Source organism: Sarcophilus harrisii, chromosome 4, assembly GCF_902635505.1.
Source record: "Sarcophilus harrisii chromosome 4, mSarHar1.11, whole genome shotgun sequence".
Taxonomy (NCBI): Eukaryota; Metazoa; Chordata; class Mammalia; order Dasyuromorphia; family Dasyuridae; genus Sarcophilus; species Sarcophilus harrisii.
The window spans coordinates 132702205-132725548 of record NC_045429.1 but is presented as its reverse complement, the minus strand read 5'-3'; the positions used below and the strand labels follow the sequence as shown (position 1 = coordinate 132725548).

Here is a 23344-nt window from a genome sequence, read left to right as displayed (position 1 = left end):
AAGTATCATATGCTAGTACTACAAAGACTTAAAATAACCCTCTTTTGTGGGAAAACATTATGTAAAGGGGCAGAATCTAATTTCACTGATTATGAAATAATTTGCTTTTGAGTGCATTGCATTTGATATCTATGGGGGATGGGAGTATAGCTTTCTAATACTATCTCAATAGCACCACCTTGAGATCACTAGTACCCTTTGAGCCAACTAGCAAGGTTATAAAATTTGGTTCTCATGTTGGGGCCTGAAAGCTTACTGATACACTCCTTTTTTCCTTCTGTTTCATTTTCCTTTTTGTAGATACCACAATCCAGACAAGCTTTTCTATGACTGTGAAAGTAGATGGTGTACCCCAAGAGGCAAGCAAGACATTTGTACCTAAAAATGTTCATAATCGGACGCGGACCCTCAACTGTGCAGGGGTATGTGCTAATGATGCTATATGGAAACTGAATCCTTAACTTCATCTATTCCTTGTATATGATGTTCCAACTCCTGCTTACATGTCTTTTACTCAAGTGGTCTAGGACAAGGTCTCTTCTTACCTCTGCTTCATAGAATCCCTAGTTTCTGCTACCTAGACAAGGTCTAATTTCTATTCCCCTGAATTGTTAGTATTGGCTGTCACATAAAATTACGTGGTATTTACTTGCTTTCATTCATGTTAGATTCCTCTATAACAAAGGTTCTTAAATTCTAGTGAAACCTAAAACACTGCTTCTCATGATGATTTTTAAAAGTTTAACAGGATTACCAAGGAAAGCAGTTATGCTGAAATTCAAATATCAAATTTTTTTTAAAAATCAAAGTCAATCCAACCATTCTGGAGAACAATTTGGAGCTACGTGCAAGTGGCTATAAAACAGTGTGTACCCTTTGAGTCAACAGTACTACTACTGAGTATCACAAAGAGATCACAAATAAAGGGATAAGTGCCTATGTGTGCAAAAATGTTTGTAGCAGTTCTTTATGGAGGCAAAAAGTTGGAAATTGAGTGGATGCCTATTAGTTAGGAATGGACTAAATAAATTATGGAATATGAATATATTATTGTTCAATAAGAAATGATGAGTAGGCTGATTAAAAAAAAAAAAAACCTGGAAAGATTTATGTCAATTGTTGCTGAGTTAAGTGAGCAGATCCAAAAGAATATTGTACATAGTTAAAAGATTGTGTGATGATCAACTATGGTAGATTTAGCTCTTCTCAGCAATACGATGATCCAAGATGATTCCATTAGATTTGGGATGGAAAATCTCAACTGTATTCAGAGGAAGAATGATGAAGACTGAATATGGATCAAAGCATGCTATTTTCCCTTTTTTTCCTCTTGGGTTTTCCCTTTTGTTTTGATCTTTCTTTCTCAAGATGACTGATTTGGAAATATGTTTAAGATGATTATACAAGTATAATCTATCTCAGATTGCTGGCTGTCTTGGGAAAGGGGGAAGTAGTGGGGGTAGAAGGAAAAAAATCTAGAACTCAAAATCTCACAAAAATGAATGATGGAAACTATAGTTACATGTAATTGGAAAAAACCAAAATGCTATTAGTTTAAAAAAAATCAAAATCATAGTCTCCAGGTTAAGAAGCCCTCCTTTAGAACAATTTTAAGTTTCTTGAGGAAATGTTTTGTTTTTAATCTTTGTATTCCAAGGGCTGATGACATATTTTCCCCCACTTAAAAGCTTCTGTCAACTGAATTGAACCATTCAATTCTGTGATTTGAACCCGTGGATGTCTAGAGCCAAACAAAGCAGGCTAGAGAGTAAAGATTCAAAAGTAAAACAGAAGTTTAATTTCAAAGTGAAGGAAATGACTTGAAAGCTAGGACCTATGTGCCAGAGCATTGTCCCTAATGGGAGGGACCTGAGGCAGTGTACTTATATCTGTGGCTACACAGTAAGAGTGTGACAGGTTTGATTCATTGCTTCATGACCACAAACAATTCTGGAATTTTGCTATGACTGAGATAATTTAGAAGGTGAGCACAAAGGCTTGTTGTTATGCCAAGCTCAGAGCACAACTCTTGCTTCCTGAACTTGAGCTCTGGAAAACAGGGTGTCTCTTAATGTATAGACACTTCATACTTTGATCTGTTAACTACTGGTGTATTTTTTTTTGCACTACATTTATTATTATTATTATTTTAATAATTATAACTTTTTATTGACAGAACCCATGCCTGGGTAATTTTTTACAACATTATCCCTTGAAATATTTTTACAGTCAAAGGTTCTGATAAAGGCCTCATTTCCAAAATATATAGAGAATTAACTCTAATTTATAAAAAATCAAGCCATTCTCCAGTTGAAAAATGGTCAAAGGATATGAACAGACAATTCTCAGATGAAGAAATTGAAACTATTTCTAGCCATATGAAAAGATGCTCCAAATCATTATTAATCAGAGAAATGCAAATTAAGACAACTCTGAGAGACCACTACATACCTGTCAGATTGGCTAAGATGACAGGAAAAAATAACGATGATTGTTGGAGGGGATGCGGGAAAACTGGGACATTAATGCATTGTTGGTGGAATTGTGAACGAATCTAACCATTCTGGAGAGCAGTTTGGAACTATGCTCAAAAAAGTTACCAAACTGTGCATACCCTTTGATCTAGCAGTGTTACTTCTGGGCTTATATCCCAAAGAGATCATAAAGAAGGGAAAGGGACCTGTATGTGCACGAATGTTTGTGGCAGCCCTTTTTGTAGTGGCTAGAAACTGGAAACTGAATGGCTGCCCATCAATTGGAGAATGGTTGAATAAATTGTGGTATATGAATATTATGGAATATTATTGTTCTGTAAGAAATGACCAACAGGATGATTTCAGAAAGGCCTGGAGAGACTTACACGAACTGATGCTGAGTAAAACGAGCAGGACCAGGAGATGATTATATATACTTCAACAACAATACTACATGATGAACAGTTCTAATGGACCTGGCCATCCTCAGCAATGAGATCAACCAAATCATTTCCAATGGAGCAGTAATGAACTGAATCAGCTACACTCAGCGAAAGAACTCTGGGAGATGACTAAAAACCATTACATTGAATTCCCAATCCCTATATTTTTGCCCACCTGCATTTTTGATTTCCTTCACAGGCTAATTGTACAATATTTCAGAGTCTGATTCTTTTTGTACAGCAAAATAACGGTTTGGTCATGTATACTTATTGTGCATCTAATTTATATTTAAATATATTTAACATCTACTGGTCATGCTGCCATCTGGGGGAGGGGGTGGGGGGTAAGAGGTGAAAAATTGGAACAAGAGGTTTGGCAATTGTCAGTGCTGTAAAGTTACCCATACATATAACCTGTAAATAAAAGGCTATTAAAAAAAATAAAAATTAAAAAAAAAAAAAACATTATCCCTTGCACTCACTTCTGTTCCGATTTTTTTCTCTCCCTCCCTCCACCTCCTCCCCTCCCCCAGATAGCAAGCAGTCCTATACATGTTAAATCTGTCACAGTGTATCCTAGATACAATATATGTGTGCAGAACTGAACAGTTCCCTTGTTGCACAGGGGGAATTGGATTCAGAAGGTAAAAATAACCCGGGGAAAAAAACCAAAATGCAAACAGTTTACATTCATTTCCCAGTGTTCTTTCTTTGGGTGTAGTTGATTCTGTCCATCATTGATCAATTGAAACTGAGTTAGATCTTCTCTTTGTTGAAGAAATCCACTTCCATCAGAATACATCCTCATACAGTATCGTTGTTGAGGTATATAATGATCTCCTGGTTCTGCTCATTTCACTTAGCATCAGTTCATATAAGTCTCTCCAAGCCTCTCTATATTCATCCTGCTGGTCATTTCTTATAGAACAATAATATTCCATAACATTCATATACCACAATTTACCCAACTCTTCTCCAATTGAGGAGCACCCATTCATTTTCCAGTTTCTGGCCACTACAAAGAGACCTGCCACAAATATTTTGGCACATACAGGTCCTTTTCCCTTCTTTAGTATCTCTTTGGGGTATAAGCCCAGTAGTAGCACTGCTGGATCAAAGGGTATGCACAGTTTGATAACTTTTGGGGCATAATTCCAGATTGCTCTCCAGAATGGTTGGATCCATTCATAACTTTGCCAACAATGCATCAATGTCCCAGCTTTCCCACATCCCCTCCAATATTCATCATTATTTTTTTCTGTCATCTTAGCCAATCTGAGAGGTGTGTAGTGGTATCTCAGAGTTGTCTTAATTTGCATTTCTCTGATCAATAGTGATTTGGAACACTCTTTCATAAAAGTAGAAACAGTTTGAATTTCATCATCTGAAAATTGTCTGTTCATATCCTTTGACCATTTATCAGTTGGAGAATGGCTTGACTTCTTATAAATTAGAGTCAATTCTCTATATATTTTGGAAATGAGGCCTTTATCAGAACCTTTAACTGTGAAAATGTTTTCCCTAACTGCTAGTGTTATGAGGAGGTAGGCATATTGTACTTGTTGACCTTTTTTTCAGTTACTAGCAGGAAGATGTAAATAGCATCTCTATAAATTTGCCAGTGTGAAGTTGGGAAGGATGACTTACACATTGGAAAACTAATGGCAACCTTTCTTTCCATTAATTAGCTCTGAACATACATACACTTTTGTTTTTAATAAACTTTATTTCTCTTTAAGAGAGCCCTTTAAGACTCTTATAATCTTAAATAAATATAATTATTTTTGTCTTATACAATTTATTAGCAGTGTAACAATGTAAAGATTACAACTTACTTCTGACCATCAAATTGGGCTGTGGATTCCTCCACAGATACTGATGCCATAGCTCTCAAGATGACAGGTAATCTCCCAAATATTTTTAGGATAAATTTTCCCTGGTTTGTCTTCTCCATAGGATGAGTCAAATTCTATTCTTTCAAAATATGGTTTCAGTTTTAAGTGATTCCCTCATTAAAGAAGTTCTCTTAGTAAATTCCCTCGGTGCCTTACATACTTTCTCTCTAGCTGTGGCAGTTTGCTATCACCGAATGACAGTTAAATTGTCTCACTTCAAGATGCTGTTTCCTCTCTTGAAGATTCAGTATCCAAAGAGACTCTCAGCATGGGCCTTCCCTTCACAAAGAACCTCTATTCCTATAGCTTGTTTCTGGACCAGTCTATCCATCATTCTTGTTTGTCCAGGAGTCCAAAGTTAAAGCAGAAAACGTTTGTCATCAGGAGTACTCTAAGCCAAGCACTCTCCCAAATTCTGTTACGTTATATTCTCTAATTCTGTGTCACATTCTCTAATTTTGATGTGCTTCTGTATAGATATTGTCCCATTTCAGTGAAGGTGTTTGTATAGTACTTATTATTAGCACAGTCTGATTCTGATCGGCATAAAAATAAATCCTTCCTTTTTTCCTGCCTGCCTGCTGCCTCTCATGCCTGCCCACCTGGGGCGCAGTAGAAAGAGCACCAGTTTAATGGGCCTTTGTAGGACTGGCCTTCCCTCACTCCCTGCACTCACATTGCTCTCCTATCCCCCCGCCCCCCAAATGAATGAGCATTTGATAAACACAGAGCATTTTACTGGGGTTTTGTGCGTTTCCCAGCTCATGGACTTCTTCTCTAGGTCTCTTTGTTACCATGCTTGAGGAAGCTTTGATCACCTAAGTTAATTGCTGCTATCTGAACTTTGAGGGGGTGGTTCTGCTCTTTGTTAGGAACTGAGGCTTTGATGTTCAGAGACAGCTAGCAGAATGTATTTCCTGGGTATCCTTGAGAAGTCACAGAACTTTCTTAGAGTTGGGGCCTCTCTCACCATCACGCTTTTCTCACCATCACCTTTTCCCACCTTTTTTTTACTTCTCTCGTTCTCCTGGGTAGACTAAGTCCTCAGATAAGTAGGGAATTATTGTTACTCGGGATAGCCTGGGACTCTGGTTTTGCTTATGAGTGAAAGGGACAATTAATTCTACTCCTATTCACAGCCTGGAGCAGTGGTTGGAATGCTGGGCCTAGAATCTGGAAGACTTATCTTCCTGAGTTCAAACTAGACTTCAGATATTTACCATTGTGTAACCCTGGGCAAGTCACAGAACTTTGTGTAAAATGAACTAGAGAAGGGAACGGCAAGTCACTTCGGTGTCTTTACCAAAAAATCCCAACTGAGATCACAGAGAGTCAGACATGGCTGAAACAACTTGAACAACAATTCACAGTTTGTTCTTCCCCACCTCCCTTTTTTTTGTCCATAGATGTGAGTATCCTTGACTAAGTACTCCATTTTTCTTATTGGCTTTAAATCTCTCCCCTGCTGAATTCTGGAATAGATATGTTTATAGACACATTGAGGCTAAGAATTACTCTTATTCTTAATTTTAACATAATAAATACCCCAGAATGCTTAGTCAAGAGATTCTGGTCATGCTCATATAGCTTTTGTTTTGGGTAAAACTAGGTGATCTAATGCAGGTCAAGACATAGGATGGCTTAGCTCAGGGAATTCAAGATGGTCTCCCTAATAAGGGAGACAAAATCATCAGACGTGTTACTAAATGAAATTTATAATTGCCAAAATACATTTAGGAGAAAAGGTCAAGCTGAGGCTAACAGTACTGATTGTGATAGTTTGTTGATTAACTATTATATATTTTCAGTCCTTCCGCATTCTAGTGCATTAATGAAATATATATATATATATATAATTTAATATTAAATATAAAAATTGTATATGAAATGTATAGAGACAGCATGGGGTGGTGGATAAAGAGTGGATTTTGCATTCAAGAAAACCTGAACGTCTAAGGTCAAGACTAAGTTCTGATGCATGTTGGCTCTATGCCTCTGAATAAAAATCTCTTAAGATCTCAGCAGTCTAGGCACTTCCTTAAGCCTTGAAGTTCTAGAATGGTTATTGGTTTGCACTGGTTGAGAGAGAGTTTCCTCACTGAGTTTTGGATGAAATCACAAGTCTGTAGTCCAAACTCCCCATCTGCATTTTTATTTTCAGCCTAGAATCAATCTATTCTGACCCTTTCTTGACACATGAATCTCTTCAACATTATCCCTGACAACTGTTCTCCCAGCCTCTGCTTGAAACATTCCCCTGATGATTTTTAAATATCTGTTTTATTATTTATGCATTTTAGAGTCTCAAGAAACTGTAAATGCTGTCATTTGCAGCTTTAACCTCCCTCCCCATTTTGTTTTTTCTTCTAAAATTTAAACTTAAGAAGATGCAGTAATCATGCAGGATGGGAGAGAGGGAGAGGAATAAGCATTTAGACACATCTACTATGTGCCAGACACTTTGTGACCATTATCCCATTTGGTGAGGGAGGTAGTGTGGTCATTACCATTTTGCAGTTGAGGAAATGGAGGCAAACGGGTTTCTTGAGTTGCCCAAGTTGAGTTCCATAACTAGTCAATGGCTGAGGTTGGATTTCAGTTTGGTTCTCACTGACCCTGAGCCTGGCTCTGTAGCCACTTCACCACTTTGCTGCCATCTGGCAACTGAATGGCATCGCTCTGCTGCTGATTGTTCCTGCCAGTCCAGTTCTGATCTTGTGCCTTCTCTTTGAGACCTAACTTTCTCTTTACCTATGAAGTAGATCTTGGGTGAAGGACTTCTTTTTTTATTTGCAGAAATGTGCTGAAATCATTGTGGCTCATCTTGGCTATTTGAATTACACTCAGTACACTGTCATTGTGGGCTTTGAGGACATGAAAGCTCTGGAGCTCCACATCAAAGACGTGAACTTCACAGTAAGTACCCATCTCCCCCGGCTCCATCTTGGAGAGGCCTTTGGTAGAGCAGAACTGTTGACAGTGTGCAATCCGTTTGATTCCAGCCAGCCACAAGCATCCGGGGCTTGGGGTACTTTCTGGCCTGTCAGTGCTACTATTACTTTCAGTTCTCAGGGCCTGGATAAGGACCGAGCAAGGCTTTCAGGACGCAGCACTGGCAATGGAAGCTTTGGGTAAGGGAAAGACAGGGTAGGGGTGTAAATTTAGGAGGAAGGAAACTTATTAAGCACTTGGCATGTAAGTACTAAATGCTGGGGGTATGAATACAAACAAGAAGAGAACCAAGACTAGGCACCAAAGGGGGCTGAAAGGGGAGGGATGTATGTAGGGGGGGGGGTAGTGAAATCCTGGGGTGCCCAGCATGAGAGAGAGCATGATTTGTGAAGTCTGAAAGCCAGGAGTGGGTCTAGGAGGGGAGCGAAGGGCAACAGGGCTTCCCTGCACAAAACGGAGGCATTGCTAAGTGAGACAGGAAGTGGGCCTTACAGAATGATCTTTCAAGGTGACCGGGCTCCTGAGGAGTGTGAGCAGGCCCCAGGTCCTGTGGGAAGTTCCAGGATGAAATGGTTGGGTAGGAGGGAGGGTTGTTTAGAGTTCAGAAGGCAGGAATGATGTGGTATGGTGGATTTTTTTTAGATATTCCTTTGAGATCTATTTACTTCCCTTCAAACTGTGGTATTTCCCCGTTGAAATCTCTGAATGAGGAAATTAGGAATTTGATTTGCAAGAAGCTCTGAGCTCATATTGGCAGCAGCTCTAGAGGGAAGCATAATTGACTCCCTTGGTAGCTCTGTGGCTTTCCTATTCAGGGCAGACTTTCTGAAGGTTAGATGAAAGCATTTGAAGAGCCATGCATAGCAATTAACCTATTTATTCCTTGAGGTGTTTTCTACTCATCCTGTTAGGGGATTCCTTTGCCCCAGAAGAATACAATTAGACCAAAAAGATTTTTGTTGAGGGTTGTGGTGTTGAAGAATGGCTCAAAATATGAAGTAAAACGTTGACTTCAAAAGGGATCTTCAGGCTAATGAAATGAACTGATTCTCTTCCCTTAAGAACAAAGTGAAAACTTTCCTATAGTTTTTGAATAGCATTGGGACTCTGAAACTGGAGCTGGCAAATTGAAGCTTCTCAGAGTTTAACACAGATTTTCTGAAATCTAAATATTCCTTGGAAAAAATTCATTGTTTCTAAAATAATCTTTGAAGTTCAAAAGTAAAAGGAGAGAGTCTATTTCTAACACAGAAAGTACTATTTCTAAGTTCTTGTTCTGACTCTAATATTAATGAGTTGTATGATTCTATGCAAATTATTTAACATTTTTGGGCCTCTCTTTGTTCATCTATAAAATATGTTCTTTCCATTTTTAATACCCTCTGACTTAGGGCAACTAAGCTAGACTTCATTTGTATTCCATGGGGCTGTGATGATATATTCTGGTGCCCACAGCCCAAGTGAACACAGATAACAAGCTGTTGTTACTTTCATTTTGCAGCCTACTTAGAATTGGGGCACAAATAAACACTCAGTTGAGGTACAGTGCCCTTGAACCTAGAGGAGCTGGTTCAGACCAACTAGTTTTCTCCCATCACAAAAGAAGCTGCTTCTTGATAGAAGAAAAAATTCTTGAAGTTTAGGATAAAGGGAAAAAGAGATGATAAACCCAGGAAGGCATGATATTTCTTAAAACGTGTCATAAGTGTAATTCCCAGGACAAGTACCAGAAGTATTGCTCCCTGACTTTTTTCCCTGCCTTTTTTCTTTCTCCTTTTCTTTTCCTTTTCCTTCCTGTAGCTCTCCATCAGGTGAGCACTTACTTGGAGAGGAAATAGCTTCAGCACTATTACTCTTAAAACTGAGTATGCAAAAGCAGGACTTTTTACCCTCGTATGGAAAATCCTTGAAAGAGAAAATCTCCTTCAACTCTGCCTCAGTGAGGGACCTCTCCCAAGGGATAAATAACTATAAATCTAGACCTTATCATTTGGTTCCCTATGAAAGAGTATCCAAAACCTAAACCTCATCAGTATGATTACCTGCTTCTGAGATAGGAAGCTTCTGACTCTATTTCTCCCCCTCCCCTTTTTTGGATTAGAGACTTTTTTTTTTTTATGTAAGAAATGTGATACTAAGCATCTTTCTAGAAAATCCATAGTAGTTAATGGTAGCACTTCTTTACTAAGTGTTGGTGAGGAGTAATGACTATAGAAAGATAACTACTGCCCTTGGGTTTATATAGCTCAGATGCATCTGCTGTTAATTCAGATAGAATTGACATCTGTGGTTGGGATAGACACTTGGTGATTAATAGGTGATTTTGCATCAGTGTCAGCGGGGAGATGAGTCTACCTCTGACATAGGGACTGTGTGACCTTGGGCAGGTCACTTAACCTTTTGGTGCCCCAGGCTACTCTGGGAGTATAAACTGCAGGTTAAAGGACAGTATTCACTGAGAGTTCACTATATTGAGAAAATTATAGGTTTATCTGCAACCACTACCACCATCATCACCCCTCCCCCCAGAAAAAAGAAAGAAAGAAAAGAAATTTGGTGATCAAACAGAAAATTAGCTACAGTCCTGCCTTTTGCACTGGTGCCTAAATAATGCAGTAATATCCCATTTCTATGAAATGTCCATACATAAGAAAGCCAGTAATTTTCATGTTTAGCAAGGTCTCTAATTTCAGTAGCATTTCTGCTGTAACAAAAGACCTCTGTTTTTTCCCATAGTATTTTGTGATATTGCAACTAAAAGGAGGCAGCTTTATCAGGAAGTTCTGTTCTGTTACACCAAATGGCAGTACACTGAGGCTTTTGGCCATTGCTTACTAGTTAATATTTTCTTTAAAGGGCAGGGAGAGTTCATTTTCTGGTGAAATATTTGACATACAGATGCTCTTAGTATTTGGAAATTTAAATAATGCCACATCCACATGAGAGTTGATTTGCCAAAGTTAGGGTAGTACAGTGGAAAGAATGCTGAATTTAGAGTCAGAGGACCTGACCTGACTGCACTGCCATTTAACACTGCAATCTCAGACAGATTGTTTAAACTTTCTGAGCCTCAGTTTCCATAAAATAAGAAAGTTTGGACCAAATGATCTAGAAAACCTTTCATGTTCTAGGTCTATGATCTAATGAAATACCATTTTTGAATTATTTTCAGCAATACCTGTTTAAAATTGTTAATTTCTTTTTTTTTTTTTCTTTTACAGTGGAGGACTTACAATCCATCCTTTTCACAAATGGAAATTTGGTTCCGATTTGTTTTTGTGGTGTTTACATTCATGGTCACTGTAAGTACTACTTTTCTGTAAGCCTGCATTTGAAAATTTTTCCAATAAAGATAGAATTAGTATAATTAGTGATTTTTAAAAAAGAACAAAAAGGTATAACTAAATTCTTTAGAGTCTTCTGCCAAATGGTATTTTGTAATTCATTATTTGATATGTATTTGGTAGCAAACTGCAACTTATCAAAGAAAAGAGACTCTCAAGTAAAGAGTAATGCAGTTTCTATTAGTGAGGATTATGGCTTAATATGGCCATAATTTCTAGGAGAGACAGTATGACATGTTGGATAGAGAGATGGCCCAAAGGAATTTGGATCAAGTTCTACATTGATTATGTTTTATTTGTGTGATTCCAGGTAATTAATTTAATTTTTCTTTAAGATGGTGAGTTTCACCAAAGGAGCTGATCTCCATTCGTGGAGGGAATTCCTTATTCAGGAATTCTCTGTTAACAGTGAAATCTCAGATCCAGTCCTTATTTTCTACCTCTGTCTCCTGTAGGAAGAGTTCTTAATCTGTGCTCTGTGAACTTGTTTTTTAATCATAATATATCTAGTTTCAATTTAATTCATTTCCTTTGTAATATTATGTAGTTTGTTTTTATGTATTTTAAAACATTATTCTGAGAAATTGTCAGTAGGCTTCACCAAACTGCCAAAGATCCATGAAACAAAAAAAAGGTTAAGAACCCATCCCCTAATTATTTTATAATTAGATTCAACCACTCATGAGTGGAGATATGTTTTGCCCCCAAAATTGGGGGGGGGGGGGAGGGGGAATGGTCATTTAGCATCTACACCTGCCCAGGCCCTGGTTTAAGCCCCAGACACAAACAAAAAGGCAAAAGCGATCGCTTCTGACAGAGAAGGCATCAGAGACATTGCAGCGTTCCAAGAATTATGCCTGTAATTCAAATCTGAATCTACTACATTTTGGCTTTCGGTTTGGCAAATTTGAAAGGAATTCCTAAACCAGAAACTCTTTCCTTTACTTGGATGGCAAATGAGGCATTGAAAGGTAGTTTTAGAAAGTGTGCATTGCAGAATTCTTTGCCAAATTTGTTTCCTAAGTTGTAGAGGGCCGGAACTCTGGAGAAGTATACTTGAAACAAGGATACTTACAAGGTGTTAACTCAGTGTGATTGATGAGATAATGGTTCTCTAGTTCACACATACATAGTGTGCTGTAATGATGTAATCATACTGAGGTATTTGAGGGCTGAAAGGACTAGAAACAAGATATTTCATCTTAGACCATCCTCCTGGTGGCTCTCCTGCCTCCTGCACTCCTCCAATAAGATCAAGACTGGGTCATACTGTGGCAGACTCAGATTGTGAAGAAGACAATAAAGACTTTAGACTCTATTCCTGACCATCCTCATGGTGTCTATTCTGCTGAGATCAAGGCCCATCCAGAGGACCTCCAGAAAGCTAACCCGTACATTACACTAAGTCAAAAACCACATAGGAAACACAAACAATATTTCTAGGAATCTGAATCTGGAAGTAACAGGTGAGCATAATGACCTATTCTTTAAGAAGTAAACACACAACAAATGGAAAGGAATATATTCCTTCTAGTGGAATGATATTCCCTGACCCAATAACATTGCAAGAGGTTGCAAATGAGGTCTTTCAGTCTTTATTATTTTTTTCTCTGATACAGGATGAGCAGCAGGGATCATTCCCTAAACACATCTAGTAGTAGTGGATGTGCCTTCAGATGCCACTAAACATGGTAGACAAGGGATATTCATAAAGTTCTTTAAAAGTGGGCAACATGATGTAATGGAAGGAATATCAGATTGGGAATCTGAGGCCCTGGACTTCAGATCCATTTCACTTCACTGCTCTGGTGATATCCATGAGGGGCTCTTGAAGAGAGACAGTATGGTAGAATGGTTGAATGCTGGATTGGGAGACAGGAACATCTGTGTTCAAATCCTGCCTCTGATATTTATCAGTTGTATGATTCTGGGCTAGTCACTTAAACTCTTTTAACCTCAGTTTCCTTAAAATGAGGGGGATGTGTTTAATGGCTTCTAGGTCTCTTTCATCTTTAAATCTATGGTTCTTTGGTTCTGCAGTCTCTAAGGTTCTTTCTCATTCTAAAATAGTCTTAAGAGTTGGAAAAAACCCAAAGGTCCCATGTGAGTATGTGATGGACTCTATGATGTTGGATATCTCCTCATTAAAGAACTCATTTGATAGTAGTTGTTTGGGAGTTGAGGATGTGTACAAGAGAGATTGAGCTTCTGATCAAGTCCTCACTTCTACAGCGTGTTATAGGCATAATTCTAGGAACGCAGCATTGTCCCTGATGCCTTCTCTGTCAGAAGCGATCGCTTTTGCCTTTTTGTTTGTGTCTGGGCCATAAACCAGGGCCTGGGCAGGTATAGATGCTAAGTGACCATCCCCCCAGTTTTGGGGGCAGAGCATATCTTCAGTCATGGGTGGTACATTTTGAAGAGGACATTGACAAGCCAGAACATCATCATAATCAGGCTTGTAGAGCACTTTAAGGTTTCAGAAGTTCTTTCAACAGGGCTGCAAGGCAGGTAGTATAGCCATTATTAACTTCATTTTATGGATGAAAAACTGAGGCTTTAATATAATAAGTGACTTTCCATGATCCACCACTAGTAAGTATATGAAGTAGGCTTTAAAGCCAAGTGTTCTCACATCGCCTTTACAGCTGGGCCCAGTATTCTTATTTTTTGGCTGATGAGGATGATAAAAGAACTGAAAATCATGTCCACACATAAGGATACTTAAAAGACACATGGAGTGAGTTAGAAATTATATTGTAAGAAATAAGAATCCACTGGAAATCAATTTTGTTTTATTTCTGACTGACATCAGCACACATTTGGAAATCATTAGAGACCATTTTAGAAAGCAGAACAAAACATAAACCATTACTCTAATAGTCTTTGAGTTCTTAATTTCATTAAATATATCATTTCTATGCCATATTTCATAGGTAAGACTTTTGATCTTTTTTTTTAGACAGTGATTTCCATACTTCTCATGTAAGGAGAATAGACTAGATTTCTGAGGTCCCTTCTAGTTTTAACATTGTATATATGAAGATGTACTTTGGGGACTATTATTTCCTAGCTGCAGATACTGTACTTCTATTAATGAAACCTGAGGCTAACAGATACATTTTTTTTTTAACTTTTTTTTAATATAAGTCATATTGGTTCTACAATTTAGCTGACTATAATAAAAAATTTTAAACTAAGAATACAAATGTATCTTCTTAGCCAAAAGCTACTCTTTAAAAGTGACATAACCATATATTTTTTTAAGATAGTATCTACTCTAGAGAGGCTGCATAGTGTAGTGTCATTTGGTGAGCTAGCTCCCAGTCCCAAGCTCTATTTCTGACTTGCTGTAGGATTTTAGTTAAGTCTCCTCTATGCATATTTATTTCCTTTATTCTCAAGTGAAAAGGCTGGATTAGAGGATTTCTGAAATCTGTTTTATCTCAGACATTGGTTCGTATATGGGACTTAGTGATGGAAGGAGCACTATTTGAGGAGTCAGAGCTTTCGATCCATCCCTGCCACATCTTCCTGTGTGACCTTGAGCAAATCACTTAACTAACTTCTTTGGCTTTCTATTTCCTTAGTTTTAGCATGAGGTGGTTGCTCTAGACAAACTGCAAGATCTCCCTTATCCCTGAACCCTTGGTCTTATGGGATCTAAGATATCACCAAATAAAGGCAAAGTATTTGGGACTACCTGGCTGTGGACCAACACTATGCTTCTGTTGATGCTGCCCAAGATGACATTAGCTTTTTGTGGAGAGCTAATTTATTGCATTGTTTCCTATTGAGCTTGAAACCCACCAAAAAAAGACTTCCTAACACTATTCTTCAAGGTTTTTTTTAGTACTCTGGGATGTAACTTGTCCAGGTCTGTGACTTGAACTCCTTGAGGACAATTAGATAACTCCATTTCCTCACTTCTCTTGAATTTCATTTTTCTTTTAACCAATGTTGTTTAATTCTTTCTGGGAGTCTAAAAATCATTCATTTAATTTAGTAAAGAAAACAGAAATGGAGTAAGAATTGAATTAATTCTGTTTTAACTCCATTATCACTGTCCTATTTACCTTAATCTGGGAGTTTATCACATTCTTCTGTCTTCCTCTTGTCCCTAACTTAACTTAAACTTTACTTAGCTTAGTGTAATGGGCTGAGGTTTGAGTTGATGCACTGAGGGTCCCAAGTACGTGAGGCTAAATAGTAATTGGGCTATACTCTATTAATATACATGATTGGATAAAGAATGGTCCCTGCCCACTCTCTGTGCAAGTCCTGATGTGTTGTATAGGAAATGACGATTTTAGTGGGTAGAGACAGAGAGACAGGAAGAGAAGCTGGGAGAGATTGGCCTAGGTTCCATACTCCTAGCTGCTGGTCGTGTGGCTGCTGATCCAGCTAGCTTCTTGACTCAGCTGCACACATTGCTATCGCCAATTCTCTTCCACCTCCAATCTTTCTTCACTGAGAATAAAGACTGACGATTTTCCCCTAACCTGAATTCCTGACTCCGGCTGATTTTAAAATACTCAGTCTTCACAGCTTAGGTTCATTTTTCACGTAGAAAAATGTAAATTAATTGCCAGAACAAAGGAGAACAAAAGATCTCAGAAAATACTTGAGTGCTTTCTTGTCAAACTGAGAAAGATGGGTAAACATCACTGAGATAAAAAATAAACTTTTTTGGTAAGAGCTTTTGAAGGAAAGAAATGTTTTTTTGAGCAGCACCATCTCATCTCGTAGCAGAGAAAAAACCCTTCATTGTAAAGACAATTTAAAGAAAGCTTGACTAGATATTCAGTTAAATAAAATTATCCCAAGAGAATTCAAGGATATAAAAGGACTTCAAACAAAAGGAAAAGATTTGCAAAAGTCATTTTAACAAACTGTTTTCTCCCATCAAAGACCATGGAAATGCCACATTTGGATCCAGATATCACAGTAATTCACATACTTATAGAAGGAATAGAACTGGCATTGCAGAGAACAAAAATGGGGGGAAATAGCTGAACTGGACTAAATAGAGAGACAAAAGATCTGTGCTGGAGATTGAGCAGTTGTGAAAGCATCAAAGGACTGATACATGAAGTCTCAGAGGATGAAAGGATGCAGACCTGATTAATATAGGAAGGAAAAAAGGGGGCACTAAAGAAGACTATGGCTGCTAATTACTATGCCTCCTTTCCCATCTATACAAAATCTATGAGTCTTCTGTACAACCATAAGGCATCTTCAATGAGGATTATTCATAAGCAGGGCTTCCTAAGCAGAATTCAACAAGGAACCATATTGTAACTATTTAATAATTAACTAAAAAAGGGAGATGAATATGAAGTCCTAATGTACTTATTTGTTATGATTAAAAAGCATTTTTTTCTTAGGCATTTGATTTGGGAAAATAAAATACCATCTGATATAGGCTCTTTGACAGCAAGGTATCTTGTACATAAACAATATTTAAGATTTCTTTGAAAATATAAACCCAGAAAGAACCCTATTCAACATTATTCTGATAATAAGCATCAGATGAACAATAAACAGGTAAATGTATACTTGCTAAAGATATTCACCACTATAATGGAGGAGACTCAATGCAGAATCCAAATAGTAGAGGGATTCCTTATGGATGGTGGAGTCCTCCAGAGATTCTTAATTGTGAGTGGTAATTGTGCTGGATTGATCGATCTATCTATCTATTATAAGCTCCTTGAGAAGAGAGACTGTTTCTCTTTTTTCTTTGTATCAGAGGAGTTTAGCTTGTTCATCCACACAGGAAAGACTGAATTAATGAAGAATGTTGCCCACATTTCAACATTCATTTGGATAGGTGCACCATGAAGTTTGTCCATCAGTAGATATGTATGGAATAAATAGTACAAATGGACAGCGAGTTGGATCCAAAGTTGGAGAGGGAGGAGAATAGACTGGATTGCTCTCAAGAAATTGCAAAGCTTCCTTAATGATTCTTAGCTTGTCATTAAAGTAGAAGTCTTATCTTTTTAATACCAACATTCTATTGGCATTACAACATTGCAGCTAGACATGGAATGTAATTATTCCTAAAGAATTAAAAACTAACATTACACAAAGGGCAGTGAAGGATGTGGTGGGTATGAGCAGGATCCAAAATAATCAATGAGGAACTCTGGAGAACAAGACTAATTTATATCATTAAGTAGGATAGAAAGAGAAAATGGATTAGTTACATGGCAGCAATGTTGCATAATACTTTCATGATATCAAGAGGAAGCAAGAAAGCCTTGGTTGCAGCAGACTTTTGAGATACTAATGACTTGGATTTTGATCTGTATCCTAAAATGGAGTTCCTGAATTAGGGAGATTACAGATCCACTTAAGTGACATGATTTGCCCTTCTCAGGCCATTTTGAACCTAAATGCTTTTGTCATCATCTTTATGCAATCATTCTTTCATTAAGGCCAATCCTCAGTCATTTATCCCAGCTTCCAGAATCTATACTTTTTTTTTAAATCTGATTTAGTTGATGATCATCCACGTAGGCCACAGGATCCTCTCTGTCCTTTCTCTGGATATTTCAATGACTGTTTCAAAATCTCTTCTAATAACATATTGGATATGTATTAAATTATGCCTAGCTTTCCTTTCCTTCTCCATCCCAAACCCCAAGATGACATAATTATTTTACCCAAGATTCCTACCACTTCTACTTCAACAACTAGTTTCTCCTTATTGGTCAGTATCAGCTCTATTTTTACAAAATTATAGTTTTAAAAAAAAGTTTGCTTCATAACAAAATTCTCATTCTTTCCAACAAGTGAGCTACTTTGATAACAGCTTAGTTTGCTCATTCACAAAGCCAGTAGATCATCCATTTTCATTGATTCTGTTGGCATTGTGGGAGATAGTATAGGTTCAGCCTTGTTAAAGTCAGTGGGACCAACATATTATAAGACACTGCTCTTTAAAAGTAGTACGGGTAGGATAGCTTTGTCAATTCTTTGAGAATTTGGAGATTTTTTCAAGGAGGCATTTTGAAAATCGCTAAACTAAGGCAGATTCATTGAAGTTTTTCCTGTAGTAGCCCTGATGTTTCTTTTTCATGAGAGCTGTTTAGGGAACCCTGCAGATAACTGTCTTGGGAGACAAAGTGGCTCAGTTAGTTAAGCAGTACCATGTAAAACTGGCCCTGCCATTTAGTATCTAAGCTTTTGAACATAGCCCTTCCTCCTTTCTTTGCCTCTTCCATCTCTGAGTCAGGAATAATGATATCGGCCTGCCTCAGGAGGGAGGTGGTGAGGGATGATTATTTTGTTCTGAGTGATTTGTTTGTTATATTTCAGATTCTATCTGTGTCCCTTATGATAGCCATTTATGCCCTGTCATGTTAGGGGGTCCCATTAGCAATAATTTTGCCATCTTATCTCCATTGTCATTTGGTTACTCCAGGGGATGACAGTGTTTCATTTATTGCAGGACCAAACTCAGTGAGGTCTTACCCTGACACTCAAACCATCGATTGATTCAGGAGGCTAGAACAATAATAGGGCACCATGCCTCTCAGAAAAGAATGACAGCTGTAATGAGCACCATGACTGATGTGAACAGAGATGTGTCTGTTTTTAGCAGTTAACCTGAACTGTTCGTCTGGTTTACAGTGCCTGTTTGCACATTCCCTCCGGAAATTCTCCATGAGAGACTGGGGAATTGAACAGAAATGGATGTCCATATTGTTGCCCCTGCTACTGCTCTATAATGGTGGGTACCTTTCTCCCCTTCTCCCCCATTTTTATGACTTACTTTAACAAATCTCATAGAACCTATCATCCTAAAATGTAGCATTGGAAGGGCCCTTAGAGGTCAGTTAATCTCTCATCTTTCCAATACCAACTCATGGGCTCAGAAATAAGATGTTCATCTTATGGTTACCCAGCCTGAATCCCTGATGTGTTGCCTTGTAGTGGTTCATGTTTAGCCCAACATGTAGCTGATAGTCATTATCCTTAACAAATGAGTGGCATTTTTGGTAGTTAAAATTTGGAAGAGCTACAGACACAGCAGTTCTAAGATTTTTTGCTGAAGGTAGCCAAGTGCTGCTGTCTGCTCTTCATTATCTGCTCCAAAATTTGTATGCTCCTGGTGCTGACAGCATTCTGGATTCCCAAGCCTGCAGCGAGGATCCAGTGGCGACAGCATACGGCACTCAGTGATTATTGCTAGAACAATCTGTTAATCTGCTCTCAGGTTTAAAAAAAAAATCAGAGCCTTTGAATCGGCCTTGGGGATAAAAAGTAGGTGGTGAGTTTTCCCCATCCTTCTCCTGTCTTCTTAATAATGATTAGAAAAAGCAACATGGTTAACTAGAAAGGGTTCTGAGCATGGAGTCATGTGACATTGGACACGTTGCTTCTCCATGCCTCAGTTTCATGATATATGAAATGAGAATAATGACACTTTTCATTGCCTGCTTTATCCCTGGTTTGTTATGAAGAAAGTGCTTTACAAGGCACTTTATATATGTGAGTTATTACTGGCTCTTTTATAATGAGATATTTTAATATTGTCTTCCAGATCCATTCTTCCCCCTTTCCTTCTTGGTGAACAGTTGGTTTCCTGGCATGCTGGATGACCTCTTCCAGTCTGTGTTCCTCTGTGCATTGTTACTCTTCTGGCTCTGTGTATATCATGGAATCCGGGTACAGGTGAGCAGAGGACAGTCAGCTACCCCACAGGAAGCTCTAAAAAGCCAGCCATTCTTTCCTTTCTTACTGCTAAGGAGGTAACATTGCCACATTGGTCTTTTTTCCCCCCTCTTGCTCTGAGCAGGCTTTTCAAAAACAAGGACATCTATAGGGACCATCTTCATTACTCTGCTTAACAGTGTAAAATTATCTAAAGGCAAGTTTTGGCTAGAATTAATATCATTGATAAAAATTTTTCTTCTTTCTTTTTATTTCAATAGGGAGAAAGAAAATGCTTAACATTCTATTTTCCTAAATTCTTTATTGTTGGACTTCTGTGGTTGGCTTCTGTCACATTAGGAATATGGCAAACGTGAGTAATTTCATTGTATACTAAATGCAATACCAAATTCTCTTTAGAAAGGAAGACAACCATCATAAAAATCTGTGGTCTCTTCATATGGTGTTAGATCATCTAAAAGGATCCTGCTACATTTTATATGTCTACTAAATGACTGTTTTATTCTCAGAATTAAAGGGACACATGAAATGGTGGTAGCCAGAGATGGAGAAGACCAGCTTTATTTGAGTCTCTCTGATGTATAGGCAAAATGCTTTAGTTGAGAAAAGATGTTGTCCCATGTCAATTATTAACATGCTTGGTATTGTTTTGTTTGTTATGTCTGTAGCACTTCTTTCAATCAGATTATTGTGGATGTTCTTCATTAGTATTTATACCCTTATACAAACATAGTACAATTATAGTGTTCCTTTTTATAGGTTGGCCATTAGAGACACTCAGGGTAAATGTTAGATTATAGAACATGCTTTGGCTAATCATGTAGCCAATGTAATGTCATAGCAAATAATATTACAGAGTTCTAAACTCATTCCCTTTAAGTTCTTATTTGTCTATAAGATTATTATTGTTAGCCAATTATTCTAGATGTTTCCTCTGATTCATCATTTTTCTTTATGGTCTTTTATCCTTCAGACCTACTGAAAAGCTGAACCTATCTTTTTGGGGACACTGATATTATCAAAGGGTATTTGTAAGAATTGTCAAATATAGGACCTGCAGATGAAATAATCTTTTAATTGGAAACTTTAATGAGATAAAATGCTATATTTCTCACTGAAAACCATATTCTGCTATTGGCTGTAGAATACTCACTTAACATTTATCTGATTGTGTGAACTTTTCCTGAGTTAACAAAATTACTATTTTTTTTAACGTAAAGCATGAGGCTTAAGATTTCTGGAAAATTTGGGATTGCTTTTAAAGTCTTAAATTTGTTGATAGTGTTGATATTTTTTAAAGTCAAATAATTAGAAATACACACACATATATTTCTTAATTACATGTCGAAACGATTTTTAAACATTTTTTTAAAGTTTTGAGTTCCAGATTCTATTCTTCCTTTCCTTCCTTCTCTCCCCCCTCTCTGACATGGTAAGCAATCATGAACAACATTTTAATACTAGTTATTTTGTATAAGAGGACTCAAATAAGAAAGAATAGAAAAAATAGTAGGCTTCAGTCTGTATTCAAACATCATCAGTTCTTTCTCTGGAGACAGGTGGCATGCTTTATCATGAGTCCTTTGGGATTGCATTAGGTCATTGTATGCTAAAATGAGCTAAGTCATTCACAGTTCTTCATTGCTCACTATTGCTGTTACTGTGTTCAACATTCTCTTTGTTCTGCTCACTTCACTTTGCATCAATTTCCTACAGTTCTTTCTAGGCTTTTCTGAAATCATCCCATTTGTCATTTTTTATAGCACAATAACATTCTATCATAGTCATATACCACAGCTTGTTTAGCCATTCCCAAGTTGATGAACATCCTCTTGATTTCTTATTCTTAGCCACCACAAAAAGAACTTCTATAAATTTTTTTGTACAAATAGATCCTTTCCTTTTTTTAATGTCTTTGGAATATAGACTTAGTAGTGGTATTGCTAGTTCAAAGAATATGTACAGGTTTTTTTGTAATATAATAATAGCGTTTTATTTTTCAAAATACATGCAAAGATAGTTTTCAGCATTCATCCTTACAAAATCTTATGTTCCAAAATTTTCTCCCTCCTTCCCCATCTTTCCCCTCCCATAGATAGCAAGTAATCCAATATAGGTTAAACATGTGCAATTCTTCTTAACATCCACATTTATTATGCTGCACAAGAAAAATCAGATCAAAGGGGGGGCGGGGAATGACAAAGTAAAAAGCAAACAAGCAAACAACAACAAAAAAGGTGAAAATACTATGTTGTGACCAACATTCAGTCCCCATAGTTCTGGCTCTAGATGTAGATGGCTCTCTCCATCACAAATCTGTTGGAATTGCCCTGAATCACCTCAATAAGTACAGTTTTATAAAAAGCCTTCTAGATACAATTCCAAATTGTTCTCCAGAATGATTGCATCACTTTGCAACTTCATCAACAGTACAGTAGTGTCCCAGTTTTCCTACATCCCTTTAAACATTTATCATTTTTCATTTTTTGTCATACTAGCCAGTCAAAAATCAGATAGTTATTAAAAATGAATAATCTAGGATTTGGTTATATAATAATGTTTGATCTTTTTTTTTTTTTTTTTTTTAGGGTAAATGAATTGCATGACCCAATGTACCAGTATAGAGTTGACACTGGCAATTTTCAGGTAAAGGTAGTTTGTGAAATCAGAACTTAGAAAGTAATTTTAAATCAGACTTTTGGAATGGGGTCATTTTATATCTAGAATTGTTAAGGAAAGTTTCAGAAAAGGAAACTTCCTGAGAAAAGTGTGTAAGAAATGTAATCCTCCACCCGGGCTTTTCATTTCCCAGGATTTTGGATAGGTCATTCCTGATATACCAAGAAAGAGAAAGAAATTGTTTATATTCTTATCCAGTCATAGCCAACTTAAAAACAAGTTTTGTTTTATTGTTCATTGAATTGGTCTTTTAGTTGAATGGAAGGGTGCATAACTGTCAGATTTTGTGATTCTTCCTTTGGGTTGTCTGTTGCTAGCCAGATTTCAGGCACTCATTCCTTCCCTTTGAGCATATAAACAGAGTTGGGCTGGTCCCCCATGACTCTGATATTCCCATTCCAATTTTCGCCTAAGTGATTTTCCTAAAGCATAGATCTGACCATATTGTCTCCCCACCTCCTCATGCTTACTAAAAACTCAAGGAACAAATAATAAAGCCCTTTATTACTCTCTAATCTCCTTAACACTTTACTTCCCTCCTCACACACTCTCCAATCCAGCCATATTAACCTACTTGCACTAAGTGTTCTACCTCCAGACTTTTGTCTTTTCACTGTCCCTCATACCTGGAATATTCTTCCCAAAGTCCTCTTACTGCTTCAAGACCCAGCTCAGATCCCACCTTCTGCAACAGGTCCTTCCTGATTTCTCCTCCTGCTACTGTGTATGTGCCTTATATGTACAGTTATTTATATATTGTTTTCCCCAGTAGGATGTGAACTCCTTGAGGGCATGGATCATGTTTTTGCCTTTCTTTGTACTCCCAACACTTACTCCACTGCCTGGTACATAGCAAGCATTTCATAAATACT

General features: G+C 37.5%; 1 protein-coding gene across 4 annotated transcripts in view; it reads left to right on the top strand.

The window, feature by feature from the left end:
* TMEM181 (transmembrane protein 181) overlaps positions 1–23344 on the top strand; it is a 101738-nt gene that overhangs the window by 63895 nt on the left and 14499 nt on the right. For all 4 annotated transcript variants that reach the window (XM_031937557.1, XM_031937554.1, XM_031937556.1 and 1 more), the window contains 7 exons: positions 301–422; positions 7609–7728; positions 10986–11066; positions 18750–18849; positions 19663–19793; positions 20054–20145; positions 22382–22439. In XM_031937557.1, the coding sequence (XP_031793417.1) occupies positions 301–422; positions 7609–7728; positions 10986–11066; positions 18750–18849; positions 19663–19793; positions 20054–20145; positions 22382–22439 (704 nt within the window). The remainder of the gene's footprint in view (positions 1–300; positions 423–7608; positions 7729–10985; positions 11067–18749; positions 18850–19662; positions 19794–20053; positions 20146–22381; positions 22440–23344) is intronic.